A 10,899-nucleotide genomic window follows, 5' to 3' on the forward strand; every position below is an offset into this window, starting at 1 on the left:
ACGCTGCTCTGTTCTGGTGCACTACCATCCACCTACCTCAGGTCCAGGTGCAGCTGATCCAGAAGATTACATATACTGTGTAAAAAGACATGAATCAGTTCAGCATGCTGCCACGATGATGCACCCCGCTAAGAACTCAAGCATTCGTTTAAAGGAGCCCTAAAACCAGCGGTTATCAGGGTAACATGAACCCTCTTTGCCATGTTTTGAGCTGAAAAAATTGAAAGACACCCTGTACAGATGTGTGAGACTGAAAAGGGCACAACATGGCACATCTGAATCCTACAACAACAAAACCATTTCTATCACATGACTGTAACGAAGAAAAAACAAGTAATGCACTTATTTATTTGATTTAAAAATATATAAACCTATTACATGAAAATGTGTTAACAAAAATAGAACTTCACAACGTATAAAACTGTGACTCTGTCTGCAATGCTGATCAATAACTGCACGAGTTTCCACACACGTTACACAGCAAACGTTACGACATAAAATGGCCTCAATCTTGTAGAACTGAAATGATAACCGACATCTGCATTCATTCACCAGCAGCGCCGACAGTCAGAAAAATAGAAATTCTTTAAAAAAAAAAAAACGATAAATACAAAACCATGAAATAATCTGATATTTAAAGAAGCTGAATGAATATATTCGAGGGGTGTCACCAAAGTTCCAGGACTGGTGTCACAGAAGACAGACTTCAAACCCAAACTCCAAACTCCCAGTGTTCATCCTCCCAGTAACCCTCCTGGACTCTACCACCCTCCTCCAGCCTTCTCTTCACTCCTGGAAGGATTCTCCAGGATCCTCTCAGCTCCGTCCTCACAGCCATCTGGATGTCGTCCACGTCTTCTAAACGGGTCTCCTTGATGAGCCCTTGAGCTTGGGGAAGAGGAACCAACCCCACGGAGCCAGGTGGGGTGAGTAGGGAGGAGATGTTCTTCTCAGCAGGAGCTGTGGGATGCTCAGGGCGCTGTGAGCAGGTTGTCATGGTGACGCAGCCTCCACTGGTCCTGACACAACTCTGCCTCTTCTGGACGAAGCAAACGCTGCAGGACCTCTGTAGACGAGCTGGTTGATGGTCTGAAGGGAAGAACTCCTGGTTGGTAGTTTGGGTTTGAGACACATCTTCAGTGACACCAGTCCTGGAACTTTTCTGACTCACCTCGTACATCATTCGTTTCTACAAATTTAGTTTTTTTCTGCTTCAAGATTTGTCCGTTTCATCCTTTCTACTTTTATGTTCTAAATGTATTCAGGTATTTATCTGTTCCTGTGTTTGGTGGTCACACTGCAGAGCAGACGGCTTAAATCAGGAGACGTCAGCTCTGTTTCATACATTTCTAGCAAAGCAATAATAATACAGCTGAAGTGATGCCATGTTCATGCATGTTGTACGATGCAGTTGGAACAAATCTCCTCTGAACACTAATATAGAGAAATAAATGAAGACATGCGGAAATAAGAATCATTTACACAGTTGTGAACAAAACTTTACACACACTTGAACAGGGCATGCGTATCTTTGCACCCTGGGGTTTCCAATGACTCCTGCAATTCCTCATTTTCTACGATATCAACATCATCAGAAGTGATAATTCAAGGCGCTGTGTGTGTATTTATCCATGAAACTAAATCCATGATTGTTTTTTGTGACAAAAACACATGTTCCAGTTGTTCCATTATAAAAAATTAAAAGCTGTTGTCATTGGAAGCTCAAAGCTGCCATGATATGCACAGTTGGTACAAGAGTGTGTAAACTGTTGTTCACAATGTACTACACAGTAACCAGTATACAGGTATTTGTTCTGGGGTTTGATCTGGTATTTTCTACAGCTGTGTATTTATTTACTTCAGTAATATTTCATCATTTACCAACGTATATGTTCATTTCTGCAGAAGACCTTCTGAGTTTCTGGTGACTGCGTTGCCAGAACTGAACCGGAGCCTCAAAGCTCAAACATCAGAAACGCTGGTGAAGAAGAGGAACGTGTGATAAGACTTGTGTGAAATCTCAAACAATGCAGTGTGTGTTGATGAGCTGTCGGGCCATCTCCATGTTTCCACTGGCCTGGTAGATGAGGGACAGGTTGAAGGCGATCTCCCTGCTCAGATCGACCTGATCGTCTTCGATACCCTGCAGAGTGAAGGGGTGCAGAGCAGACAAAATAAACACATCTATAAGGCTGCCATCATTAAGGTTTACTGAAGAACAGCGTGTTCTCAAAAAACAGGACAGAAGAAATGAGCTGTTGGTGTCGATACGTTCATCACCATCTTAAATCAAAGCGAGGGAGATGTTTCTAAACTTGAAGTGGAACTGGGTACACACCATGACTATGGCAGGAGCTGTGTGTGTCCACCTACCTCCAGCTTCTGTGCAGGTAGTCTCAGTGCCTTTTGGTAGTAATGGATGGCTAAATGTGTGAGGCCCATCTGGTGCAGCGCTCGGCCCAGGTTGTACATCGTCTCCTGACACTCTCCTCGCAGCTCCACATACTGCCACAGGAAGGAGAAGCCCTGAACAAAGAAAGAAAGAAACCCACACAACAGTTTGTAATCCTAAATGATACTGAAGGGTTAGAGTAAAACTAAAGAAAAAAACAACCAACTCCGTACCTGCAGCACCAACGTGTGTCGTTTGCCGACATACTTCTGAGACGCCATGTGGAAGAAGGTCAGACCCACACACAGACTGTGCAGCGGGTTGTTGGGGTGAGTCTGGAAAGCCTGGACGTACTGACCTGGAAACACATTCACATCCGGTTTGGTCTGGACTCAAGGTTTTCTTTAGCTAAATCAGTCTTAGAGAAGAAATCCCAACATGGAAAGACCAAGAGAAAACGCTGACGATGACATTTACACAAACGCTGACACACACCTGTAAAGGTCCTGAGTATCGCAGCAGTCTTAAATTTCCGATGACGACTCAGACTTTTTTATGGCAGCATACTTAAAACCTACAGGCCTTTGTGACAATAAACAGCGATGCATTTAGGATATTTGGGATTTTCTTTCATAGGTTTATTTTAGGTTTTATTGAAATATGATGATGTGCTGGGTCAAAAATACACAAATACACCAACACTAGTATGGTTAAACGTCCACTGGCCACTAGCTCAGCTGGTCCAGAAGCTTCTGGTTGTATCTTTGACCACCAACTCAACAGAATCAGATTAGATTAACTAAGTTTGTTGGCTTTCCATCACAGACCACATGTTCCTGATGGGGCTTGTGGTTGGGGCGGTCTAAAACCTGTCAAATGTGAACCTTTTGTAGTTGAGCGATCGGAACATGCAGAACAGTCCGTGCAATCGGCGTATCTGTGTTTTTAGTACCTAGAGCGTGTTTGAAGCTCCCGGACACCATGGCGTTGTGTCCGCAGAGGACACATAAGGCGTGGTTGTCTGGGTGTTTCAACAGCAGTCGCAGACAGAAGCGATGGTGACGCTGGTGCTGGGAGGTAATCGTCAGCTGAGGAGAATGAAAGACACAATTTAGACATTTGCTGACAAAGTCTCTTCCCACTTCAACTCTCTGGTTTTTGACTTTGTTTGTGAAAAGATGCATTTTTGCACAGAGGAACACCTGGTTGAAAATATTCCAAAGCTGTGGCAGATCCACATTCTCCATCAGCATCAATCTGTTCAGAAGAACACAAAACAAAGACGTTTGAGTCAGTCTCTTTGGCACATGCTCCGTTTGACGGCACCATACGCTCAGTCTACCTGATGTAGTTGTATGCTTTGTAGTAGTTGTGGTCGAGGATGGTGGCGGACAGGCCGAAGAACTCCAGTTCCTTCCTCCTGGGCTTGTTATCGTAGAAAGAGTAAAACTCCATGGCGGATTCCACAAGCAGCTCGGCCTCCTCGTAGCGCTGCACCTCGCACAGGGTCAGCACGCAGCTCACCAGGAGCTGCCACCAGTCCTCTCTGGACAGAACGTTGGTTTTACCTGGACCAGGGAGGCCGCCAGGAAAGCACCAGTACTTAGATTGTTGGAAAGACTAATACAGAAACGACAGGAGTCGACCGCTTTCATCAGTCACTGGACTGGGCCGAGCCCAGTCAGAACACTTGGTAGCTGTGCAGCTTCGAAGGCAAATAGCAAAAAACTATATTGTTCAGTGCAGCTGACAATGTTGTCGTTGATTGGCTAAAACCAAGCTTAAAATATGACATTTAACAATAGCAAAACTTTTTTTTCTCCACCTACAGTAAGAGTTAGTTGGTACTAAAGGCTCCACACACATCTACATGTTCACATGTGTACACACCAGTGTTGTCCAGGTAGGCCGTCTCATGGTCAGCAATCTCTGGCAGCATGTCTTCTACCTTCACCAGCCTCAGGTGAGTCTGGCCCGACATGACCACAGAGCACAAACACACCTTAGCTCGCTGCATGGCCACCTGGAACACACACACACACAAACACACACAAACACACACAAACACACACACACACACACACAGACGTAAACACAAAAATACTTTCTCTGTATAGCAAATGTCATTGTAGCACATTCTTTACATGATTCCACGTTAGCTTTAACCAACACAGAAACCGTCTGGAACATTCTTCCATGAAGGAACACTGCATGTGTGAGTTTACCTTCAGCAGCATTGAGATCATGGTCATCATAGCGTCCAGGTAGTCCTGCACCTGGCCTTGTGTCTTCAGCAGTGTGGAGCGATGCAGCAGCAGCTTCAACTCCTACAAACGCAGCACATTTACAGACCTCAGTCTTCATGCACATATGTACAGGTTGGGGTGTTCTGCTAGTGGATGTGCTGGACGGTTGGCTCTGGGGCACCGGAGTTCACGGCTCAGCCTGTCTGAGGTGTCGTGGGCTGAACTTATCCAAACATCAATGAAGGGAGCAGTAAATATATAGTCAGTAGTACACGTGGTCTCCATGCCATTGGGAGCATCACTACCAGAAGTGTTCATGATGATTTTTCTGGTGGGAACGGGTTTCCGTAAGTACGTATTGAATAAGTGTGATGAAGAAAAAAACGTCCTTTGGCTGTTTTATTGAGAGACTAGAGCGGGGATCTCCAGCTCTGGTCCTCGTGAGCTGCTGTCCTGCAGGTTCTAGATGTTTCCAACACACCAGACTCACATGAATGGATCATTCACAGACTTGTGAAGAACTGGACAACAAGCTGCTGGAGATCCATGAGTCTGATTCAGGTGTGTTGCAGTACGGAGACTTCTAAAACCTGCAGGACAGCAGCCGATGAGGACCGGAGCTGGAGATCCCTGGGCTGGAGTCTGCATGTCGATTTGGTAATCAACTGATGTCTGGAGACACCATCTTACCCCCTGGTGTCAGTTCCATCATCCACTTGTTATTAATAACTGTCTCGTAGAGCCCCAGATCCTCCATCTGGCGTCTGCCAGAACCCCAGAGCTCGTACCTTTTGTCATGAGCACCAACATGCAAACCAACCGCTGCTCATTCCTGTGTTTAGAGTTTGTTGGTTCTTGCTGAAGCAAAATAACAACCAGCGTCTTCTGGACTAGAAAACACCTCTAAAACCTGCACACTACAGAAACTCTGTGTTCATCAGGAACAGTGTAAAACTAAGGAACTGGTATTTATGGCCACATCCAGACTCATCCACAGAACCTACCTTCTGTGCAGCTGACGAATCCTGTGCCAGTGTGTCACTATCATACATGGACTCCAGCGCCTTCAGGGCGCAGTCCATCCGGCCCAGCTGCTGCTGCAGCGTTGCGAGGGACAGCCGGGCCTCCAGGTGCTGCGGAGCCATCTGCACCACCTTCGAATAGCTCTGTGCTGCTGCCTCCATGTGGCCCAGAGCCTTCAGACATTCTGCAGTAAAGTGATGCAGACATTCAGCAGTGGTTTGGATTTTCTCCACTCAGAGCCACATTCAGGCTCATTTCATTTGTGCCGAGCTCCTCATCTACAGACTTTCACACAGTAGAGGCGGTTTGGATGTACGCTGCTGATCATCTCTGCAGCTGGAGGACTGACAAGAACCAGCAGGAGAGATCATATGTGTTCTCCTTGTTTTATAATTGGCTCCCTGTGAAATCCAGAACAGAACTTCAGATCCTTCAGCTCACACTCAAAGCCCTACTTTGACAGTTAGGTGTAAACTTGACTTCTTTAAAACCTGAAGTACGCCTGGCTCAGGTTGGGCTGCTGGGGGACTTCCCATCATGCACTGAGCTCTCCTCCTCTCCCTATGCATTCATCAACCACTACTGCATGCCATATTGTTCCTTGTTTTGTCCTCTCTGCAGACATCAGTGGCTCTGGAGCTACATGTTTTTGATGTGGCCTCACCAACTGCCCCAGTGGCTTTCATGACTCTCCTACATGTTGTTTGTCTGTATCGTGACTTTGGAGGCTGCAGTCTGTGGCATCACTGAACTGTACGGAAATTCTACTTCCAAAAATATGTCCAGAGATTGTAAACCTTCTGAACAACAAAAACATCTGCACAACAGTGTCACTGTTCAGGTTTAGCTAAAGAGGAGGTGAGAGGATTTCAGTTTCACGTCAGTGTTCTGTGGATGCTACCTGCATGTCGCAGCCAGACCACAGCCAGGTTGTACTTGTCAGATATGATGAGGGCAGACAGCAGCGGGAGAGCAGACATGTACTCCCCCTGCTCCAGGTAGGCTTCACCTATGTCCAGGTACAAGTCACCGATCTCCTCTGGACTCTGCTCCATCAGCACCGACACCAAGCCCTGGGGAACCAAGGTTCCTCGCTTCAGTTTAAATTGTTTCTCATAATGAAAACCGTGCAGCGTTCTTTACCTCCAGGGGTGTGTAGACATTCAGGTGTATGAGGCAGACGATTAGCTTGGCTCTCAGGTCCACTGGGACGCTGTCGGGTACCTGGACATCCTGAATAGCGCCTGGAGACACAGCACACAAACAGTCCACGAGAATTAAAGAACAGCTTCAGTTAGAAACTGGTTGTGCATGCCTATCCATGATTGTGAGTGCATGCATCTCAGGTTTGTTGTGTGTTCAAAGTGATGTGCAGATGTGCAAAATGTCATGCTAACAACACCGAGCTGCTGCTAAATCACCACACACAGCACACACCACCGGTCTGCTGTGGAGCCATCTGAGCTTTCTCAGGATGAAACATGACAGTCAGCACCATCAGTGTGATAAACCATCTCTGTCAGGGGCTCATTAGTGAACTCAGAATGGACTCTGGCGGGCTAATCATGCACAGAGACACAGACAGCCAACAGACACTCACTGTTCTCCTCTGCTGCCATGTCTTCTGCAGTTTTTGACTTTAGGCTGTCGTCATTCTTCGTCTCCTGTTCCATCTTCTCTGACACTTTCTTCTCTTGTGTTGGTGCAGAGACGTTGAATGTGGACTCAGTTTTGACCAAAACAATACCTGCAAACTGGACCAAGACCTAGAAACACACACAGTCAGTGTTAACCCTAACCCTTTCATTAGGACAGAATAGACGTGTGACTCTAGCAAGAGACAGAATGAAAATGAAGACATTTCCTGCAGCCCCCACATCACCAAATCCTCACAGTTCTGGGCGCTCTGAGTGTGAAACAAAAAAACTGAACGGCAGTTTAAATGATGCTCTGAATGTCAGACGACAGAACCGAGCCACAGGCAAACAAAGGGCTGACAGAGACCCGTCTTCTGGGTTTGGAAGGTGGAAACGTATCACGTGTTGTGGTGATGAGAGCAACAGGGCGCTCCTCTTCCTGTCTACAGTACCGACAGCGCCGTGGTCAGAGTGGATTTGTCCTCCGGTACCGCTCTGGACCGAGCGTTTTTGATGACAGGTCAAACGTGCACCATGTTGACAGGGACAGAGACCCGTCATTAGGTCCGACCCAGTCAGACTGCTGTCATAACGGATCAGGGGAAAGGACTGCATGTCTGCAGAGGGCTTGAAGGACACGAGCCGGCTCTCACTGCACTGCACACCTGGTGGAGACGTGTACCTGCAGGGCCTTGCTGTGCTGCCGGTTGGCGATGTAGAGCTCCGCCGCCATGTTGATGAAGTCGTCGCTGACCAGGACAGGATGTCGCGCCAGAGCTTCCTCGATGACGCTCAGCGCCGACGGCAGGTCGTTGCTCTCATAGTAGCTCCTGGAAACACACCACAGGTCAAGTTCAGCTCTTATGAGGACATCAGTCATTTGGTGGAAGGCTGGTGTCATGAAGACTTTAACGGTACCACGGCTCCAGAACCACTGGTTCTGTTTCTACGTTGTTATGGCAAAAAAACATTAAGCAACACAGCCTCACCTCCTCCTCACCCCTCCCTCCATCACCTCCTCCTCACCCCTCCCTCCATCACCTCCTCCACCCTGCCTCCACCACCACCTCCGTACTGTTCCTGTATCAGAGATGTCCCGTACTTGGCCATGTCCTTGGACAGCTGCATGAAGTGCTCTCCGTCCTCCAGCGGCAGCAGAGACAGGATCCTGCGGTATCCGTCCATGCACTGCTTGTGGTCTCCGAGGCGCATGTGGAGGCTGGAGCGCTCCCACAGGTAGCGCACATTGGTGGGGTCGTACTTTATAGCTGTGGCAAAGGGGAATAAGAGGCAACCGGGGAGTGCAGATTATCATTATTATGACTGATTAAAAATCCTCATCATAAACATGTGATATCAAAGATTGACCCTTAAACTGTAGGAGTCTGTTTCAAGTGTCCACAGAATTGAGCAAAGTGTTGAATGCTGTTGACAGTCAGACGGACCTTTGGTGTAGCAGAGGATGGCCTGCTGGATGTTGTCCTGCTCCAGAGACATTTCGGCCAGACGGATCCACTCCTCACAGTCTGACGGGTTGAGGTGGGCGGCAATCAGACCAAACTGCAGCGCTTTGTCCATGTCCTCATCGTCCTCGTAGATCATGGCCAGTGTAGAGAAGGGTTCGTAGGCTAGAGGAGCTGGAGCAGACGGGAGAGGAGGTTCATGTTCAGGTGCTGGTCTTGAACATGGGTCATGAACACGACTGAACACTTTTAACATGATTTTGTGACCAAGACAGACCAGTTTTTAAAACTGTTCTCTACAAACAAAGAGGAGGTTTTGGTCCCTCGGTCCATAAGGTGGATGGAGACCTGGACACACAGCTTCCTACCCTGCCTGATGATTTCCATACACATCAAGATGGCATCCTCCTTCTCTCCTCTGGCGTAGCGTATGTTGGCTTCTCCCATCAGGCCTCTGAGAGCCCGAGGCAGCTTGCTGCCATGACGCCGCCCCTGGACACAACCATGAACAAGGTCAGCGCTGGAATACTCACCCGAACATGGCCGCCGAGCCTGTTCCTTCTCCTCACCTTCATCATTTTCTTGTTTTCTCGGTTCAGCTCCATCTCCAGAGCAAACACGTCTCCCACCGTCACATCTTCTGCATCCTCCTCCTCCTCCTCCTCAGCTCTCTGCTTCTGTCTCCTCCTCCCTCCTTTCCCTCCTCTCCTCTGCTTCTTCTCTGTCTCCACCTTTCGCCCCTCTTCCTCCTCCTCTGCATTGTAATCCTTATCATCTTCATCATCAACATAGCTCAGACTGTCCTCCTCCTCTTCGTCCTCTGCCTCAGACGACGGCTGCTCTGCTGTTTCTCCCAGCATGGAGGCGAAGGCCAGCTGGACTCCTGGGCTGACGCCGTCCTCTGTGAACAGTTGAGAGTTAAACCATCTGATGCTGTTGTTGTTCATACTTTATCCATGACACACATCAACACTGCACAAGTAGCTTTGATTGGCTGTCAGCTGTCAGAATGTCGACCGTGACAAAGGGCCATTATTTCTATTTAAAAAAAACACAAACATAAAGATTACCAATTTTTCCTTCGGGTTGTGTCGAGGTGGAAGGCTGAGCATCATCCTCCACATCTTCAGTTACTGCCCCGGACTCCTGACGGAGGACAGCAGAGAGAAATGGTCACTGTGATACCAGAACATTGTTGATCTGTGTGTGCTTTGGCTCTCTCACTGCTCCATGCATCACACTTATGTCTGGGTCGGTATTAAAACCCAGACTAACGCACCAGTGAGTCCTGCTGGAGCAGCTCCACAGCGAGCTAACTAGCTAACTAGCTAACGAGCTAACTAGCTAACGTAGCAGAGCTTCTGAGCTGGTGAACTCTGCGGGTTAGCTAACTCACCAGCGCAACCAGCTACTGTTCACCTGTGACCCACCTTGGCTTTCCGCTCGTCTCTCCTTCTGTCGAACTCCTCAAAAGTGATCCTGCCCTCCAGGTAGTCAATGAGCTCGGCGCTGAAACCAGACATGAGTCTCCTGCTCGAAGCTTCTTCTTCTTCTTCGTCTTTAAAAAAGCATCACATCACGATACAGCAGAACAAACGGAACAGAGGAGAACTATTTAAACCTGCAGCATGCACTACACTTCACATAAACACCATTCAACAGCACCATGAACTACAGGGAAGTGACGCAAAAAAACTTCCGGGTTGGGGTTTTCAAAATAAAACCGTAAAAAGGCGACATCTAGTGGTGAACAGCGGGAGCGAACACACAATGTCTGTGCCACAACACAAGGCCGCTGAATTGCAGTTAACCAATTAACATCCAATTATGCTTTGTGGCGTGTATAAAAAGGCTCAGCAGCGCAGTAGATTCAGATTTTGTACCAAGAAGACAAGAAGAAATGATCGAAGTGACTTTTAAATAAGCTTCAGACTCGGGGAACAGATGGCAGGAGCTTCAGCCACAAAGACTGCTCAGTGTTTTAACAGAAACAGGACAGCGCGGATTAGGCCGCAGTGTTTCCTCCACGATGTTTCCAGCAGCAGGCAGCATTAACACATGACTGCAGATTTTACTTTTACATCCTATTTATTGAATGGCCAGTTGAAAATGGCTTTTTAAAGGCTGAATGTAAATTT

At 47.6% G+C, this 10,899-nt stretch overlaps 1 protein-coding gene across 1 annotated transcript; it reads right to left on the reverse strand.

The window, feature by feature from the left end:
• Positions 1–1,173: 1,173 nt before the first annotated feature.
• On the reverse strand, positions 1,174–10,422 carry gtf3c3 (general transcription factor IIIC, polypeptide 3). The gene is made up of 19 exons (XM_008300462.1): positions 10,192–10,422; positions 9,832–9,907; positions 9,331–9,662; positions 9,130–9,253; positions 8,744–8,935; positions 8,401–8,566; positions 7,981–8,128; positions 7,262–7,427; positions 6,805–6,905; positions 6,563–6,734; positions 5,643–5,845; positions 4,618–4,719; positions 4,283–4,415; positions 3,735–3,960; positions 3,595–3,649; positions 3,345–3,480; positions 2,626–2,750; positions 2,374–2,526; positions 1,174–2,143 (listed from the first exon to the last, which is right to left on the reverse strand). Exons 1-19 carry the CDS (start codon positions 10,282–10,284, stop codon positions 2,021–2,023), a joined length of 2,826 nt encoding a protein of 941 aa, XP_008298684.1. The 5' UTR covers positions 10,285–10,422; the 3' UTR covers positions 1,174–2,020.
• Positions 10,423–10,899: the final 477 nt, after the last annotated feature.

The sequence above is a fragment of the Stegastes partitus genome, unplaced genomic scaffold, assembly GCF_000690725.1.
Source record: "Stegastes partitus isolate 25-593 unplaced genomic scaffold, Stegastes_partitus-1.0.2 Scaffold1545, whole genome shotgun sequence".
Classification (NCBI taxonomy): Eukaryota; Metazoa; Chordata; class Actinopteri; family Pomacentridae; genus Stegastes; species Stegastes partitus.